Genomic DNA, 17,272 nt, shown 5'->3' with positions numbered 1-17,272 from the left:
GGGTAGCCAAGACTGACTAGCGGCAGAGACAGCAAACACCCACAGACAGAGTTATCATTCAGCGCCTTGGTTCACTTTTATTCTCACAAAACAAAACAAAAGACAGGAATAAAGTAAATAGTTGAACCAAAATACTATACACCCTTTTACAAACAGAACAAACCAAAATCCTATCTTCACTTGAAGATACTAACTTCACTGTACTGAAGTCCTTAACTCACACAGGACAGCTAAGCTGTTTTCGTGTTTCAAATCCAGTTTATCAATTTAATCCCTCTGTACTTACAGTCTCCACATTCAACACTCCTGCCACATCCCTTTTTTCATCCCTAAGAACAAAAGGACAGTTTATATAGGACAGATAATTGCAAACACTCAATCAGTTAACACCCTATCTATCCAATTAGACAGGTGTGTTTACATTTTTCGGCTAAATACCACCAGCCCTAAAGGCTTCTGGGAAATGTAGTTTCCCCAGCCACTTCGGCCATGATGCCTATAAGGAACTACAAGTTTTTCACCTTAACAGGGGAACATAGATCTTGTCAGCCTCAGACTGACATACTTATTAGCTCTCATTGCCCCACATATCCTCCCTCTCAGCTCAAACCCTCTGGTTAGAGCGGCCTCCGTCGAGAGGCAATGTGCTCGGGATAGACCACCTGCGTTTCCATTTACTGAACCAGCTCTATGTTTAATGGTAAAGCGGTATGGCTGCAAGGCTAAAAACCACCTTGTCACGCTGGCATTCTTCTCTCTGTTCAGACTCATCCACTTGAGTGGGGTGTGATCTGTCACCACAGAAAACTCTCTACCCAGTAGATAATATTTTAGGGTTTCTACAGCCCATTTTACTGCCAAACATTATTTTTCTACTATGGCATATCGCTGCTCCCTTGGTAACAATTTTCTACTTAGGTAGATGACCGGATGTTCCTCACCATTTATCATTTGTGACAACACTGCCCAGAGACCCACTTCAGAGGCATCCGTCTGTACCACAAATGGCTTTTTAAAATCAGGGACTATTAATACTGGGCCACTACACAATACGTTTCCCAACTGGTTAAAGGCTTTTTCAGCCTCTCCTGTCCACTTAACCATATTTGGAGTTTTACCCTTAGTCATTTCGGTTAATGGCGCCGCAATTGTAGCAAAGTCTGGAATAAACCTCCTATAATATTCTACAATACCCAGGAAGGCCCAAACATGCTTCTTATTTATGGGCCTCGGCCAGTTTTTATGGCTTCCACTTTGCTCACTTGTGGCCTAATTAACCCACCTCCGACAATGTAGCCCAAGTATTTTGCCTCTGTTAAACCCAGATGGCACTTTTCGGGGTTAGCTGTAAGCCTTGCCTGACGTAAGCTGTCTAAGATGTTTTCCACCTTAGCTAAGTGAGTCTCCCAGTCCTCACTATGCACCACGATATCATCAAGATATGCCGAGGCATACTGAATATGAGGCCTCAAAACTTTATCTATAAGCCTCTGAAATGTCGCAGGAGCACAGTGTAATCCGAAGGGCATGACCGTGTATTGAAATAGACCTTCCAGGGTCACAAAAGCTGTCTTTTCCTTAGCCTGAACTGTTAACGGGATCTGCCAGTAACCTTTGGTAAGGTCCAGCTTAGACAAGAATTTGGCTTTGCCCAATTTCTCAATCAGCTCATCAACCCGGGGCATTGGGTAAGCGTCAAATTTAGATACCTCATTTACCTTGCGAAAACCATTACAAAATCTCCAGGACCCATCCGGCTTTGGAACCAAGACTATGGGGCTGGTCCACTCACTATTGGATTCCTCGATTACAACCAAGCGTAACATTTTTTTAACGTCACTTTTTACTGCTTCCCTATTGGCTTCTGGTACTCTGTAGGGTCTGAGCTTTACCTTTACCCCTGGTTCAGTGACTATATCGTGGTGCACTAACGTTGTCTTTCCTGGTAATGTGGTGAAAAAGTCCTGATTTCTATTCACTAAATCTCGTACCTCTCTAGTTTGTGTCCCATCTAAATTGGGGCCTATGTGAACTATATCTGCTGGTGCTCTATCACCCTCAGCTATTGGCTCTTCTGCGATTAAGACGGTTTCACGATCTTTCCACGGCTTCAACAAATTAATGTGGTAGATCTGCTCTTTTTTCCTGCGGTCTGGCCGGTGCACTTTACAGTTTACAGGACCCACAACCTCATTTATTTCATAGGGCCCCTGCCACCTGGCAAACAGTTTACTTTCAGGTGTTGAAACTAAAACCAGCACGCGATCCCCAAGTTGGAACCCTCTAACTTGTGCTTTCTTATAGTTTCCCACCTGTTCTAACTGAGCCTTCTCCATGTGCTCTCTTACTATGGGGGTCACTTTCCTAATTCTCTCCCCCATCTCCATTACATGATCTACCACATTCTTACCTGTGTCTACTTGGCTCTCCCAAGTTTCCCTTTCCATGTCTAGTATCCCCCTGGGCTGTCTCCCATAAAGTAACTCAAATAGGGAAAACCCAGTAGAAGATTGAGGAACTTCTCGTACCACAAACATTAAATACGGCAACAGGGTGTCCCAGTTCTTCCCATCCTTACTGATTACTTTCTTGAGCATGTGCTTTACGGTACGATTAAACCCCTCAACCAGGCCATCCGTTTGTGGGTGGTTCACTGATGTACGGATGGGTTTAATCCTTAATAGGTTACATAGGTCTCACATAAGTTTCGATACAAAGGGAGTACCCTGGTCCGTCAAAATTTCCCTTGGTACTCCCACCCTCGAAAAAACCTGGACTAGCTCTTTTGCTATTGTTTTTGAGGCGGTGTTTTGCAAAGGAATAGCCTCTGGATACTGTGTGGCATAGTCCAGAATCACTAAAATATATTCGTGGCCCCTGGCTGACTTAGGTAAGGGTCCTACCAAATCCATTGCTACATGGTCAAACGGCACTGGAAGGGGAACTAAAGGCACTCTAAAATGGGACCGAGGACTCGCTAACTGGCACTCTGGACACCCCAAACAATACTGCTCTATTTCTTTATATATGCCCAACCAAAAGAACCTCTTTAAAACCCATTGTGTAGTTTTCTTGACCCCCATATGTGCTCCAAACAAATGGCTATGAGCTAACTTCATTACTATATTTCTATACGGTTGTGGCACCAGTAACTGTATGACCTAATTTCCCTCTTGTTGTACAACCCTATACAGCAAATCATTCTTGAGAATGTAATGTTCTACAGGATTTTTGGTTTTACCTTCCACCGGCACCCCATTTATTTCCACCACAGATTTCCTTATATTCACCAATGAGAGATCATTTAACTGCTCCCTTCCAAACTGTAAATTTGGCAGAGACCATTGCTCCATTAATTCCTGGTCTCGAATTTCTACTGGTTCTGTACCAGGTGCCCTCTCCCCAAGTAACATTTCTGGTACTCTTTCCCCTATGGGGCCCTTGCATCTTTCTTCTCTTTTAACCCTTCTTGTTTTTCGAATTCTTTGGGGTTTTACAAACAACGTCGGGTCTGGAAACGGGAAGATCTGTTCAAGGCACTCCTCTGGGCCAGTTTCGCCTGCCACTAAATTTCCAACAGGGGGAGCCAATTCCCCTTCAACTTCAACCAGTGCATCAAACCCTGGATAATCTCTTCCTAGAATTACTGCGTGCGGCAATTTAGGCACAACCCCAACTCTCATTTTGCACTTTGAATCTTGACATTCAAGATTAACCATACTGGTTGCATAAAAATTTACATCCCCATGCACGCAAGTAATTCCAGTTTTAAGATTATGGTCCAATTGGTTTGATTCCACAAAATTCATGGAGACCAAAGTAATTGCATTACCTGAATCTGCGAGTGCCAGAGCTTCCTTCCCGTTAATTTTTAAAGGCATTAGAAACTTATGTACTCCTAGTGCCATGTTCACCACATTTATGACCCCACAATCATACTCATTGAGACCCACGTTACACTGCATGGGCTCATGTTCATTTGGGCGCTGCACACTTATATGCCCATACTCTTGGCAACGGAAGCATTTAAAATTTTTATACCGCTCTACTTTTATATGCCTGTTACTCCCCAGTCCCTTCACAGCCTATGGCTGCTCTTCAGAGGCCCTTTTCCCCATTCACTCTTACCGGCTCCATTGCGAGACCAGTCCTTCAGGGTAGCGGGTCACTCGGTGCTCCTGGACAGGGTCTCGTTGGGTAACCGAGACAGTTCTACCGCAGCCAAGTGACGCTCAACTAAGGCTACAAACTCATCCACTGTGCCTGGGTCCCCTTGACCAATATATCTCCTGAGAGAGGCAGGCATGGCTCTCAAATAATGATCCATAACCAGAATCTCCACAACTCTGGTCGCCGTGTTGCCCTTTGGGTTTAGCCACCTCCTAGCCAGATGTATGAGGTCAAACATTTGAGACCTTGGGGCAAGTTTCTCCTGAAACTTCCAGTTGTGAAAGCGTTGTGCACGAACTGCTGGGGTTATGCCAACTCAGGCCAGGATCTCTGCTTCCAAGCTGTCGTAGTTCTCAGCTGCTGTTGCCTCCAGATCATGATACGCCTTCTGGACATCCCCAATCAGGAACGGTGCTACTATCCCAGCCCACTGTCCCCTGGGCCAGGACTCTCGAGCAGCAGCTTGTTCAAAAGCAAGCAGGTAAGCCTCTACATCGTCACCAGTTGTCATCTTTTGCAGAACGTGGCTCGGCCTCATCATGGGCCTCCCGACCAGTGCGTTGTTTCCACCGTGGCAAGCCGATTCGCCAGTTCCTGCCTTTCGGTTTGCCTCTTGCGATCTGGGTCAACAGAAGCCGAGTTGTCTCCTGCTGTGTGTCTGCTTGCTCCCTTTGCAGCTGGTTAATTTCTTGTTGTGCCTCTGTCTGCTCTCTTTGACGCTGGTTTGCTTCTTGCTGAGTAGCCGTGGCTTGCAACAAGGCTCTGAGAACATCTTCCTTAATGAATGTGTTTTTTTTTTTTTTTTATAGGGGTGCTAACCATCCCACTGTTGACACCATATGTGGGGTAGCCAAGACTGACTAGCGGCAGAGACAGCAAACACCCAAAGACAGAATTATCGTTCAGCACCTTGGCGCACTTTTATTCTCACAAAACAAAACAAAACAAAAGACAGGAACAAAGTAAATAGCTGAACCAAAATACTATACACCCTTTTACAAACAGAACAAACCAAAATCCTATCTTCACTTGAAGATACTAACTTCACTGTATTGAAGTCCCTAACTCACACAGGACAGCTAAGCTGTTTTCCTGACATACTTATTAGATCTCATTGCCCCACATCAGATATACATGTCAAGTAATTAACCAGTTGCTAGCTGACTGATTATTGTGTATACAATTGCAAAGAATGTGATCCTTTTTTTCCTTATTAGCAGCTATACAATGCATAACTACAGATACAGTACCACAGTTCAGTCTTGTTAAGTGCAGCGCTGGATATATAATAGCGGTTTCTTTGAAGAAAAATGCTTTCACGTTGTATCCCAGAATAAATATCATATTTTACATACACTTCCTTAGGTAAATAAAAGGCAAATATTTCTGAGTGGTGTTCTGATATGGGAACTTATAATGTTTGATCCTGATAAAAAATTTCTGGAGATGGACATGGTCGTTCACTCTGGGTTCAAGCACTAAAAGTTCAAGCACGATATACATTTTTTGGGTTGTTTGACAGTGCTGGGAAGTGGTGGGTGGTCTTTTTTTTTTATCACTGCTTCACAGTGTTGATGTGTGTCTATCAAACAAAGCGGTATTACCGTGTGCCGCCCTGCTTCGCTTCTCGCAATGTGTATCCTCGGCTATCAAACTGTCTTGAGCAGGTTCATAAATATTAAATGTCTTCATAATAGCAGACTTTGAATAAACATGTAGTGAAAGCCTTGTGGAAATGGCCCATGCTGCTGCATATTGATCTTCATTGTTTTTCATTTGTTGGTGTTTTATAGAATACCCGATCAAATTATTAAGTACTTGTACTGTGTATTTGTACTGTGCTGTAACTGAAAATGTAACATTTGTTGCACTGTACCTACCTTTGAATCAACAAGACTTCTGTTAACAGAGCTTATAGTACCTATCACAAGCACAGAAAGCTACATTTATAGTGCAGGAGACGCAGACACTTTATTAGCAACTACTCCTAATTCATCCCCAGGCCTTTTGACAATGTGCTGGAAGGCCTAACAATGGATCCAAGTCCTTGCAAGACATAGGAACAATATTTCTATTCCATTTTTAACATATATGTGATCATATATTACAAACATATTCTCACATATATAACTTTAACATTCATACATGTATAAATGTAAACCTACAATCGTATAGCCATACCTTCAGGGATAACTATTATATAATAGGAATAATATTAAAATGGTTTCAGGCCTGGTTCCTGCTTCCCTCAAACCTGAGTAATGCCAGTGCTCAAAAAACCCTCCATTGACCCTGCTGTCTTATCTAACTTCCATCCTATATCCAATCTTCCTTTTCTCTCCAAAATTATTGAAAGGGCTGTAGTCAGCCAGCTGAATAAACATCTCACAGATAACAATCTTCTTGAATCTCTGCAGTCTGGCTTGCAGTCCTATCACAGTACCGAAACTGCTCCTCTCTGCTGTAAATTATTTTCTGATTAATTCTGATGCTGCTGCTCCCTCTGTCCTTGTCCTCCTTGAAATAACTGCTGCTTTTGATACCATAGAGCATAGCATTCTTCTTGACCGCCTTCAGAAGTATGCTGGGATCTCTGGAACCTGTCTCTCCTGGCTTATCTATCTGGACGCATGCAGTTTGTTTTCTATGATGGAAGCAGTGCTGACGCAAACCCGGTCACTTGCAGTGTCCTTCAAGGGTCTGTTCTTGGGCCTCTTCTCTTCAACATCTACAGGTTTCCCTATGGTCACCTCACCCACCAACACAGCCTAATGTTTCACTCCTATGCAGATGACACCCAGCTCTACCTAAAATTAGACCCTGGATGTCCCTCTTCCATGGTCCAGCTCTCAGCTTGCATCCAAGACATCGAAGCCTGGATGTCTGCCAACTTTCTTCTGCTCAACACTAACAAATCTGAACTTCTAGTAGGACTGAAAACTCAAGAATCTCAGTATTGCTTACTTGAAACTTGGAAATTGTCTGCTGCTGCCTTCCCCCACTGTAAGAAGCCTTGGTGTACTTCTAGATATTAACCTCTCCTGTGATGCCCAAATCTCCTGTAGTCAAATATTCCTTCTACCTCCTCCAAAACATCTCAAAGGTCCATCCTTACTTTCCCTCCTGGATGCAGAGATACTTTGTCATGCATTCATCTCCTCTCGACTCTACTAATGCAACTCTCTCTATGGTGGTCTCCCGTCACGCGCCATAAACGGACTGCAGCTGTCAAAATGCTGCTGCTAGGATCCTTACCAGATACAAAAAGCATGATCACATTACCCCCTGTTTTGCCCAGCTGCACTGGCTACCTGTAAAGTTCAGGATTACTTTCAAAATTCTCCTGGTTGCCTACAAGACCCTTCATCACACAGGTCCAGAGTATCTCTCCAACTTGCTGACCCACTATGTCCCTACAAGCAAGCTGAGGTCTTCTGACTCTGGCTTGCTTGTTATACCCAAGCAAAAGTGCACCACACTCAGAGAGCGCTCTTTTAGCCCTGACTCTCTGGAACACCCTCCTAGCTTTAGTGTGTGTGGCTCCCACAGTCCCTCACTTCAAATCAACTCTCAAGACCCATTTGTTCTCTCTTGCTTTCAATACTCTGATAGCTGTTATTAGCTGTTGTCTAAATTGCTATTTCAGGTTTTTCACTCCATCTTTCATATGATTCTATATGACACACTGTGACAAAGTGCCTGCCCCTGTGTGTATTTTGTGTTATCTGCTGTGTGTTAATGTTGGTGTATAGTCATTAGTACACAGGATATAAACAGATCTATGTAACACGAGCATTTAAAATGTGTATTTAGGTACGAGGATTGCACAGCACATCACGTGCAGGTAAAATGTAATAATATGTGAGCATGGGGAATTGCACTTTATTAATTCATGTGCAGTTTGTACCGAAACTCCAATTGAATGATTGATTAGCAATCGAGTCTCGGTACAGCTGCATAAAAGCAGCATGTTTTCACTCACTCTGGGTTGTGTGTTCGGTGAGTGGAGAACAGAAAAGGAGAAAACAAAAAGAGAAGTAAAACTAAATAATTAATTTAACTCACCGCGTTTGTCTGTTCGTCCACTGTTTGTTTACTGTTTTGTTCATTTATTTTATTTGGCGTCAAGTGCCATATTCTGTTTTTGTTTAAACCTTTTTGTTTCATTAAAACACTGAGCGCAGTTAATGCGTTTCAGTTTCAACTCCAGTACTGCCTGCTTGTGTTGTTCTTTCTGGCCTAAAAAAAAGAAAAATCTTTTGAAAAAAATAGCTAATTACAACTGGATTAAATATGTTTTCAAAAGGTTGGTTATTTTAATGTCCCATACCTTGCCAATTTCAATCAATGCATTTTGAAACAGGGGTCTACAGCTGGAGCTCCCAGACTCATTAACAGATATATAACCAAGGACTGTTTGTATTATGCTACAGTGTTCTGTCCCTCACTAAATAACATTTGGGTGCTATAGTGTTGTCCAGCACTACTGTAATGTAACATAGGTAGGTTATGAAGAAATCGTTCTGATAAAATGAGGCAGGGTATTATATACGAAGTTGAAATGTCCCTGCCTTTTCAATCAACAAACAGTAGTTTGACACTGTTGTGTTTTGCTGTTGGTTGCAGATTTCTACTGATGCAAATCTGGGTTCCATCTGTTCCAAGGTGGGGGAGCTGAACAGCTTGTTACAAGCTATAGAAGACAAGGTAATTATCAAAACATCTTCAGGATTTTAAATAATGCACACAAGGGACTGGTCCCCTCAAATTTTTGGGTTCTGACCAAATCCCTATTGAAAGTAATGGTGTGATTCCCTCTGTATCTGAACCTGACTATTCTGGAACTCATCATGACTTAAAATCCATAAAAATCTGACTGTACAGTCCAGCACTGATTTTTTAAAACTGTTCTAATAGTGATTTATACTGTTATTTTTTAAGTATAACATTAAAGAGTATATCTTTAAACCAGCATGGTGTATAATCCTGCATAATGTGTTACACTGACACCTTCTCTGATATAAGTGCTCTCCACCCTGCTCAATGCCCCTGACTCCAGCGCTGACACTGTCTCTGATAGAAGTGCTCTCCACCCTGCTCAATGCCCCTGACTCCAGCACTGACACTGTCTCTGATAGAAGTGCTCTCCACTTTGCTCAATGCCTCTGACTCCAGCACTGACACTGTCTCTGACAGAAGGTTGCTCTCCACCCTGCTCAATGCCCCTGACTCCAGCACTGACACTGTCTCTGATAGAAGTGCTCTCCACCCTGCTCAATGCCCCTGACTCCAGCACTGACACTGTCTCTGATAGAAGTGCTACTCTCCACTCTGCTCAATGCCCCTGACTCCAGCACTGACACTGTCTCTGATAGAAGTGCTCTCCACCCTGCTCAATGCCCCTGACTCCAGCACTGACACTGTCTCTGATAGAAGGCTGCTCTCCACCCTGCTCAATGCCCCTGACTCCAGCACTGACACTGTCTCTGATAGAAGGCTACTCTCCACCCTGCTCAATGCCTCTGACTCCAGCACTGACACTGTCTCTGATAGAAGGTTGCTCTCCACCCTGCTCAATGCCTCTGACTCCAGCACTGACACTGTCTCTGATAGAAAGCTGCTCTCCACCCTACTACTCCATGCCTTTCTCACAACTCTGCTCTTTGCTTTATAGACGAGGAGTGTTGTATTTTAGTCTGTTGGCTATTATGGATGCCATTGAAATTCAATGATTCCTCCAGTCACCTTCGAGGTAATGTATCAGCCTTAACTGAAGTATCACGATTAACAATATGACATTAATATTACGACCAGCATCACTGTGTAATAGAGTGTATAAGGAGTTAGACCTCTGTTGGTCACTGTATATGTTCTGCAATGTTAAGTTTCCTGTCGGTGCTATACTCTTTATCAGTGAATCCCAACCTTTTTCAATGTAGGGACCACCTTGGTGTTTGGATTTTTCCCACCCTGCCAATTGCCAGCACACACTTTTTCAATATATGCCTCTGACTCCAGCACTGTATATGTATAAGTACACATAGAAAGTAAAGTATTTATACAACATGCCTAACTTCATGAGATTCCTGGGCTTGAATCTTCGCTACGGTCAGCAACGAATGTTGTCATTTTGTGCATGAAAGTTGCCGTTTCTTTTTTTCTTTATACAGGAGTCTGAATGCTTTGTATTATGGATGCATAAATTCAGCATTCTCCAGTTTTACAGCCTTTGAAGTTTCACGATTAACAATATGACATTAATATTACGACCAGCATCACTGTGTAATAGAGTGTATAAGGAGTTAGACCTCTGTTGGTCACTGTATATGTTCTGCAATGTTAAGTTTCCTGTCGGTGCTATACTCTTTATCAGTGAATCCCAACCTTTTTCAATGTAGGGACCACCTTGGTGTTTGGATTTTTCCCACCAACCACTTGCCATCCATTTTTTCAATATATGTATTTGTATTCGGAATGTATAAGTACACATAGAAAGTAACCAACTGGCGTGCCGACTTACAACGTTGTACCGAACGTATGAAAAGTTGCAAAGGTTTTTTTCAACCAAGTGGCCTGCCGACAGTAAGCAAAAATGGTGGTCAGTCGTGAGTTTGTCTTGTGAATGTGAGTCATTGTGTTTATTCTGACAAAACAAAAATTTATGTAAATAAATACGGAAAAGAAAAAATCAATGGACGTGTTTTAAAGCAGGGGCAAAGAAACGCGTGCATCATACCACCCCTTTCCAGTCACTAGCCATTCAGCACCACTCAGCACCACTCACGCAAGTCACTTCCATCTCCACTTTGCATACTCAGGGTGAGTTTAGTTTTTTACTTGTGTCGCTATTAAAAAAAAAAAAAACAATGAGTGGACCAATAAATACTTAGTTATTTTACCAACTGTACCAAGTGCAAAGCCAGTGTGTTTATTATGCAATGAATGTGTGTCAGTAATTAAGGAATACAATGTGAAAAGGCTTTTTGAAACCAAGCACGGAGCTTTTGGAAATGCGTATATAGAGGGCTCAGTAGTTAGAAGCTCAAAAGTAGAGGCGCTGATCTCTTCCTACCAACATGCTTGTGCAGGGAAGAAAAAAAAACTAAAAAGGTCAAAATCTCCAGGGGCCCTAGAGCTTCAGCTGCCTCCCCTCCAGGCTTAGAAAAATAGCATAGTTATTCACAATAGGTATACATATAGCAGAATGCAGTTTGCTTAGTTTTTCTTTCAATATTACAAAGGATATGGTAGGGTTGTATCCTGGAATAAGGTCCTTCTTGCAATGCGTATTGCTCAGTAAAAACCCACAGGTTTCAGTCCTGAAATAATAAACACAGTATTTAAGACACACACACAATAAAACACGGTCACCAGTCCAAAGTGAGTGCTGTAGTGCTCGTGGTGGAAATACAATTTATCATGAAACAAGTGCGGTGTTTTGTGCTGGCCTGTAGCAACAACTATGGATCGTGTTAGCCATCTAATAACAACAAACAAGTATAATTAAACACAACAAAACAAACAAAACATTCACGACAGACAATGCGGTTCTCCTTCCGTTTCAGCGTTAACTATAACAAAGGAACAGATCACCTTGCTACGTCTCCTTCTATACCGCTGTTAACATTGCAACGGCTCCTCCAATCCGTGGCTGCTACATCATTTCCCTTCCGGGTCCCTGATTTAGTGTACCGTAGCTCTGCCCCCTTTCTAGATGGCAGACTCCACCCAACCCTGGGAATGAATTGTCTGGCCATCCAGTTCCCTTAACACAGTGTCCTCACAGGTTAGGAGGAAGAATCATTCTGTCTCTGTCACAAGATCTCATAAGCCTCAGAAAACCACCGATCAAGATTTTTTATGACATGAACAGGAATATTTCGGTGAGTAGCTGTGGTTGCAGCTCCAATCCTGAAGGAATGTTAAGAATAGTTCAAGAAAGAAAAGCCACCTTTCTGGAGTCTTGCAGAAACCATGACCTGGAGACTGCCGGGTTCTGCGCATTTAGAAACAGCAGGTCCTGGAGACTGCCGGATTCAGTGCAGTTAGAAACTGCAGGTCCTGAAGTGAGGATTAGGGTCTGGAGGCCAGATACAGTGGCTCTCAAAAGTATTTTCTGTTTTGTATTTGTAATTAATTTAGAACAATTTGTAGATTTTATTTTTCACTTTGACATTATGGACTTTTTTTGTATTGATCAGTGGCAAAAACTCCTAATTAAATCCATTTTGATTCCACGTTGTAGCACAATAAAATGTGGAAAGGTCCAAGGGGGGTGAATACTTTTGAGAGCCACTGTATCTCAGCATGGAAGCGTGGGGACAGAAAAAAACAGAATTAGTGTGAGCAAAGTAAACAGTTTCTCAAATTTTAAGCAAGTTACAAGCTTACCATTGCAATTGATCAATAAAATATATATATATATATATATATATATATATATATATATATATATATATATATATATATATATATATATATATATATATAGTGCCTATAGAAAGTCTACTACCCATTTTAAAATTTTAATTTTTTGTTGCCTTATAGCCTGGAATTAAAATGCATTAAAATAGCTTTTTTTTTTCATTTATCTACACATTCCACCCCACAACTACAAAGTGAAAAAAATATTCTAGAAAAATAATAGAAAATTAATTAAAAATAAAAACTGAAATAGCTTGGTTGGATAAATGTCCACCCCCCTTATAATAGCAATCCTCAATTAGCTCAAGTGTAACCAATCGCAGTCCAAATCACACACCAAGTTAAGTGGCCTCCACCGGTGTTAATAGTGATTCACATGATTTCAGGATAAAATCAGCAGTTCCTGTAGGTAGTGCATTTCAAAGCAAAGACTCAACCATAAGAACCAAGGCGCTTTCAAAAGAACTCTGGTACAAAGTTATTGAAAGGCACAGATAGGGGGTGGGTATAAAAAAAATATCAAAGGCCTTGAATATTCCTTGGAGCATGGTCAAGACGATTATTAAGAAATTGAAGGTGTATGGCACCACCAAGACCCTGCCTAGATCAGGTCATCCCTCCAAACTGGATGACCGAGCAAGAAGGAGACTGATCAGAGAGGCTACCAAGAGGCCATTGGCAACTTTACAAGAGCTACAGTCATTTATGGCCAAGACTGGTCAAAGTGTGCATGTGACAACAATATACCAAGCACTCCACAAATCTGGCCTGTATGGTAGGGTAGCAAGAAGGAAGCCATTACTCAAGAAAGCCCACCTTGAATATTGTTTGAAGTATGCAAAAAAACACTCAGGAGATTCTGTGGCCATGTGACAAAATGTTTTGTGGTCTGACGAAACTACAATGGAATTTTTGGCCTAAATGCAAAGCGTTATGTTTGGCGCAAACCGACCACAGCACATCACCCAAAGAACACCATCCCTACTGTGAAGCATGGTGGTGGCAGCATCATGTTATGGGGATGTTTCTCATCTGCAGGGACTGGGGAACTTATCAGGATAGACGGGAAAATGAATGGAGCAAAGTAAGAAAGCTAAAACTGGGACGGAAGTTCACCTTTCAGCATGACAACGACCCAAAGCACACAGCCAAAGCTACACAGGAGTGGCTAAGGAACAAAAAAGTAAATGTCCTTGAGTGGCCCAGTCAGAGCCCCGACCTAAATCCAATAGAAAATTTGTTGCATGACTTGCTGTCCATCAACGCTTCCCAAAGAACTTGACAGAGGTGTACAAAGTTGGAGACCTATCCCAACATACTCACAGCTGTATTTGCTGCCAAAGGTGCTTCCATCAAGTATTAACTCTGGCACCGGGGGGGGGGGGGGGGGGGGGGGTTGGTGGAGACTTATCCAATTATGATCTTTCAGTTTTGTATTTTTAATATATAATTTTTTTCCCCTTAACAGTGTGGAGTATGGTGTGTAGATAAGTGGAAAAAAATCCTCATTTAAAGGTATGAAACTCTGAGGCACTGACATAACAAAATGTGAAAAAAGTTCAAGGGGGTGTAGACTTTCTATATAGGCACTGTATAGATAGATAGATAGATAGTAGGATAGATCAATGGCACTGGTAAGCTTGTAACTTGCTTAAAATTTGAAAGTGTAAAAAATTGTATTTTCACTGTAATATTTATTATATTTCAATGCCTGTTATTGTGATTATTATTGTTAATGTTATTCTATAGCCATATGTTCGGTAATCTTGAAAGAGACGGGGTAATGCTGGTGTTCAGTCTTTACTTGTAATGGTTAGGGACTAGAGAATAATAATGACAATGATAGTAACGAGTAAAGAATAGAAGACTTTATAAACAAAACAAATATGACATTCATGCAGGTTTAAAAAATATGTATAAATGAGAAGAAACATGTGTAATGTTGTATTTAACATGAATTAATGCCGTGTCTTTCCTTAGGAGGGAGCAGTAGTACAATTAGGTGGTCAGTCGTGAGTTTGTCTTGTGAATGTGAGTCATTGTGTACATTCTGATAGTCATTTGCAATCTGAGTGAAGTATCCATTAATAAAATAAATATTTATACCTGTGAACATTAACAAGTTGCTGTTTCCCGCATTCTAAACACCTCTGTGTTAAAAGAATAATGTAATTGTGGGTGGGGGTTAGCTCCAGGATTGACAGATTTCTGCAAGGTTTATAGCCCAAAATGACTTCAAAAATAGCCTAAAAATAGCCCAATTATTTTTTTTAACTGAAAGCAAGCTTATGATTAACACATAGGTGTGGCAAAGTGTTAATGTTAATTGTGTTGTATGTTACATGTTGTGTGTTAATGTTGGTGTATAGTCATTGGTACACAGGATATAAATGGGTCTGTGTAACACGAGTGTTTAAAATGTATGTTTGTATTTAGGCACGAGGATTGCATAGCACTTCACGTGCAGGTAAAATGTAATATGTGAGCACAGGGAATTGCACTTTAATTAATTCATTTGCAGTTGCACCGAGACTCCAACTGAATGATTGATTAGCAATCGAGTCTCGGTACAGCAGCATAAAAGCAGCATGTTTTCACTTACTCGGGGTTGTGTGTTCGGTGAGTGGAGAACGGGTGTGGAGAAAGGGCAGTAATGAGCCAAATGTGGCAGCCACGGTGGGAGGTCCTCATCCCACCACAACAGCTGTAGCGGCCAGGCCAACTGTACACAGGCTGGCTCCTCCAGCCCAGACAATCCTGGCCGCTGCCCGGCTGTCTGTGGGGGTGGTCTCCTGACCTTCTCCCCCTTCTCTGTAGCCGGCAGCTCCCCCTTGTGGGGCTCTGGCCACCAAATTCCCTGCAGCGAAAGTGTTGCGGGGGGAGGTGGTCTCTTGACCCATCCCCCCTTCTTCATAGCCGGTAGCTCCCCCTTGTTGGGCTCCAGCCATAGTATTTCCTGCAGAAAAGCAGGGCTGACAGTAACCCCAGGCAGAGTAGTTCCGGCGACCCCAGGTGACGGTAGCAGTAGTGGACCCTCGGGAGGCGACCGCAGCAGCAGCAGACCCTCGGGAGGCAAACTTGGGAGGGGAGCCCCTGGCCATAGAGGCAATGGCAGGTACTCAGTGTTTTAATAAAATAAAAAGGTTTAAACAAAACAGCACAAGGCACTTGACACCAAATAAAACAGATGAACAAAACGACAAAACAGTAAACAAACAGCGGACAAACAGACAAACACGGTGAGTTAAATTAATTATTTAGTTTTACTTCTCTTTTTGTTTTCTACTTTCCCCACCTATTCTCCACTCACCGAACACACAACCCAAGTGAGTGAAAACATGTTGCTTTTATGCAGCTGTACCGAGACTCGATTGCTAATCAATCATTCATTTGGAGTCTCGGTTCAACTGCAAATGAATTAATAAAAGTGCAATTCCCCGTGCTCACATATTATTACTTTTTACTTGCACGTGAAGTGCTGTACAATCCTTGTGCCTAAATACAAATATACATTTAAAACACTTGTGCTTGTAACCCATATTTATATCCCGTGTATTTTATACATAAACACCTACATTAACACACTACATAAACATAAAACACTAATAAACATAAAGGGGTGGGACACTCCGCCACACACCCCTAAAGATTCTTATAAATAAAATCAAACAAAATGAAATCTGCTTTAACATTCTACTTTTTTAAGTACATCTCAGACTTAAGGAACTGTATTGTGGCCTTCCATGGCTTCCTGTTTCACTGGGGTATAAAAATGAGGTAACATGCATGTAAAATCCATCACCAAGGGAAAAGGCAAAGAACTCACAAATGAAAAGAGACAAATGGTTATTGACCTTCATAAATCAAGCAATGGGTACAAACAAATAGTTAAAAACCTAAATATACCACTTACCACCATTAGGGCAATAATTAAGAAGTTCAAAACCAGTGGAAACATGGTAAATCTGCTCGGTAGAGGACGCAAGTGCATCTTTCCCCCACGCACAGTGAGGAAGATGGTTCAGGAGGCAAAAAAAAAATCCAAGGGCCACAGTTGAAGAATTACAGAACTTGGTTGGATTTTGGGGTCACCAAGTCTCCAAATCTTGAAATTAGATGTCACCTCCATGCCAATAGCCTATTTGGAAGGGTTGCCAGAAAAAAAGCCTTTATTGAGAGCAACCAACAAATGTAAGCGCTTGGAGTTTGTTAAATGGCATTGGCACTTGGATTGGAACCGGGTGCTGTGGTCAGATGAGACGGAAACAGAGCTCTTTGGCCACACACACCAGTGGTGGGTTTGGCGTCGAAATGCGTATGCAAAAAAGAACCTCATACCTACTATAAAAAATAGTGGTGGATCTTTCATTTTATGGTGCTGCTCTGCTTCCATTGGTCCTGGGGCCCTTGTTAAGGTCAACTGCATCATGAACTCTACTAAGTACCAGGACATTTTAGCTAAAAACCTGGTTGCCTGAGGCTGAAACTTGGCCGCAAGTGGATCTTCCAGCAAGACAATGACCCCAAGCACGCATCAAAATGCACAAAGAAATGGTTAATTGACCACAAAATCAACATTTTGCAATGGCCATCTCAGTCTCTGGACTTGAATCCCATTGAAAACCTGTGGTTTGAATTGAAGAGGGCAGTGCATAAGAGCAGACCGAAGGATATCAAG

The 17,272-nt window shown here is 42.0% G+C and overlaps 1 protein-coding gene across 1 annotated transcript in view; it reads left to right on the top strand.

The window, feature by feature from the left end:
* The first annotated feature begins 9,508 nt into the window (after positions 1–9,508).
* The window catches only part of LOC121326570 (phosphatidylinositol 3,4,5-trisphosphate 5-phosphatase 1-like), a 31,335-nt gene continuing 23,571 nt past the window's right edge, over positions 9,509–17,272 (top strand). Inside the window, 1 exon segment of the mRNA XM_041269909.1 lies at positions 9,509–9,772. Coding sequence (XP_041125843.1) covers positions 9,509–9,772 — 264 coding nt within the window.

This window comes from Polyodon spathula, chromosome 14 (genome assembly GCF_017654505.1).
Source record: "Polyodon spathula isolate WHYD16114869_AA chromosome 14, ASM1765450v1, whole genome shotgun sequence".
Classification (NCBI taxonomy): domain Eukaryota; kingdom Metazoa; phylum Chordata; class Actinopteri; order Acipenseriformes; family Polyodontidae; genus Polyodon; species Polyodon spathula.
This window is presented reverse-complemented; position numbering and strand designations above follow the sequence as displayed.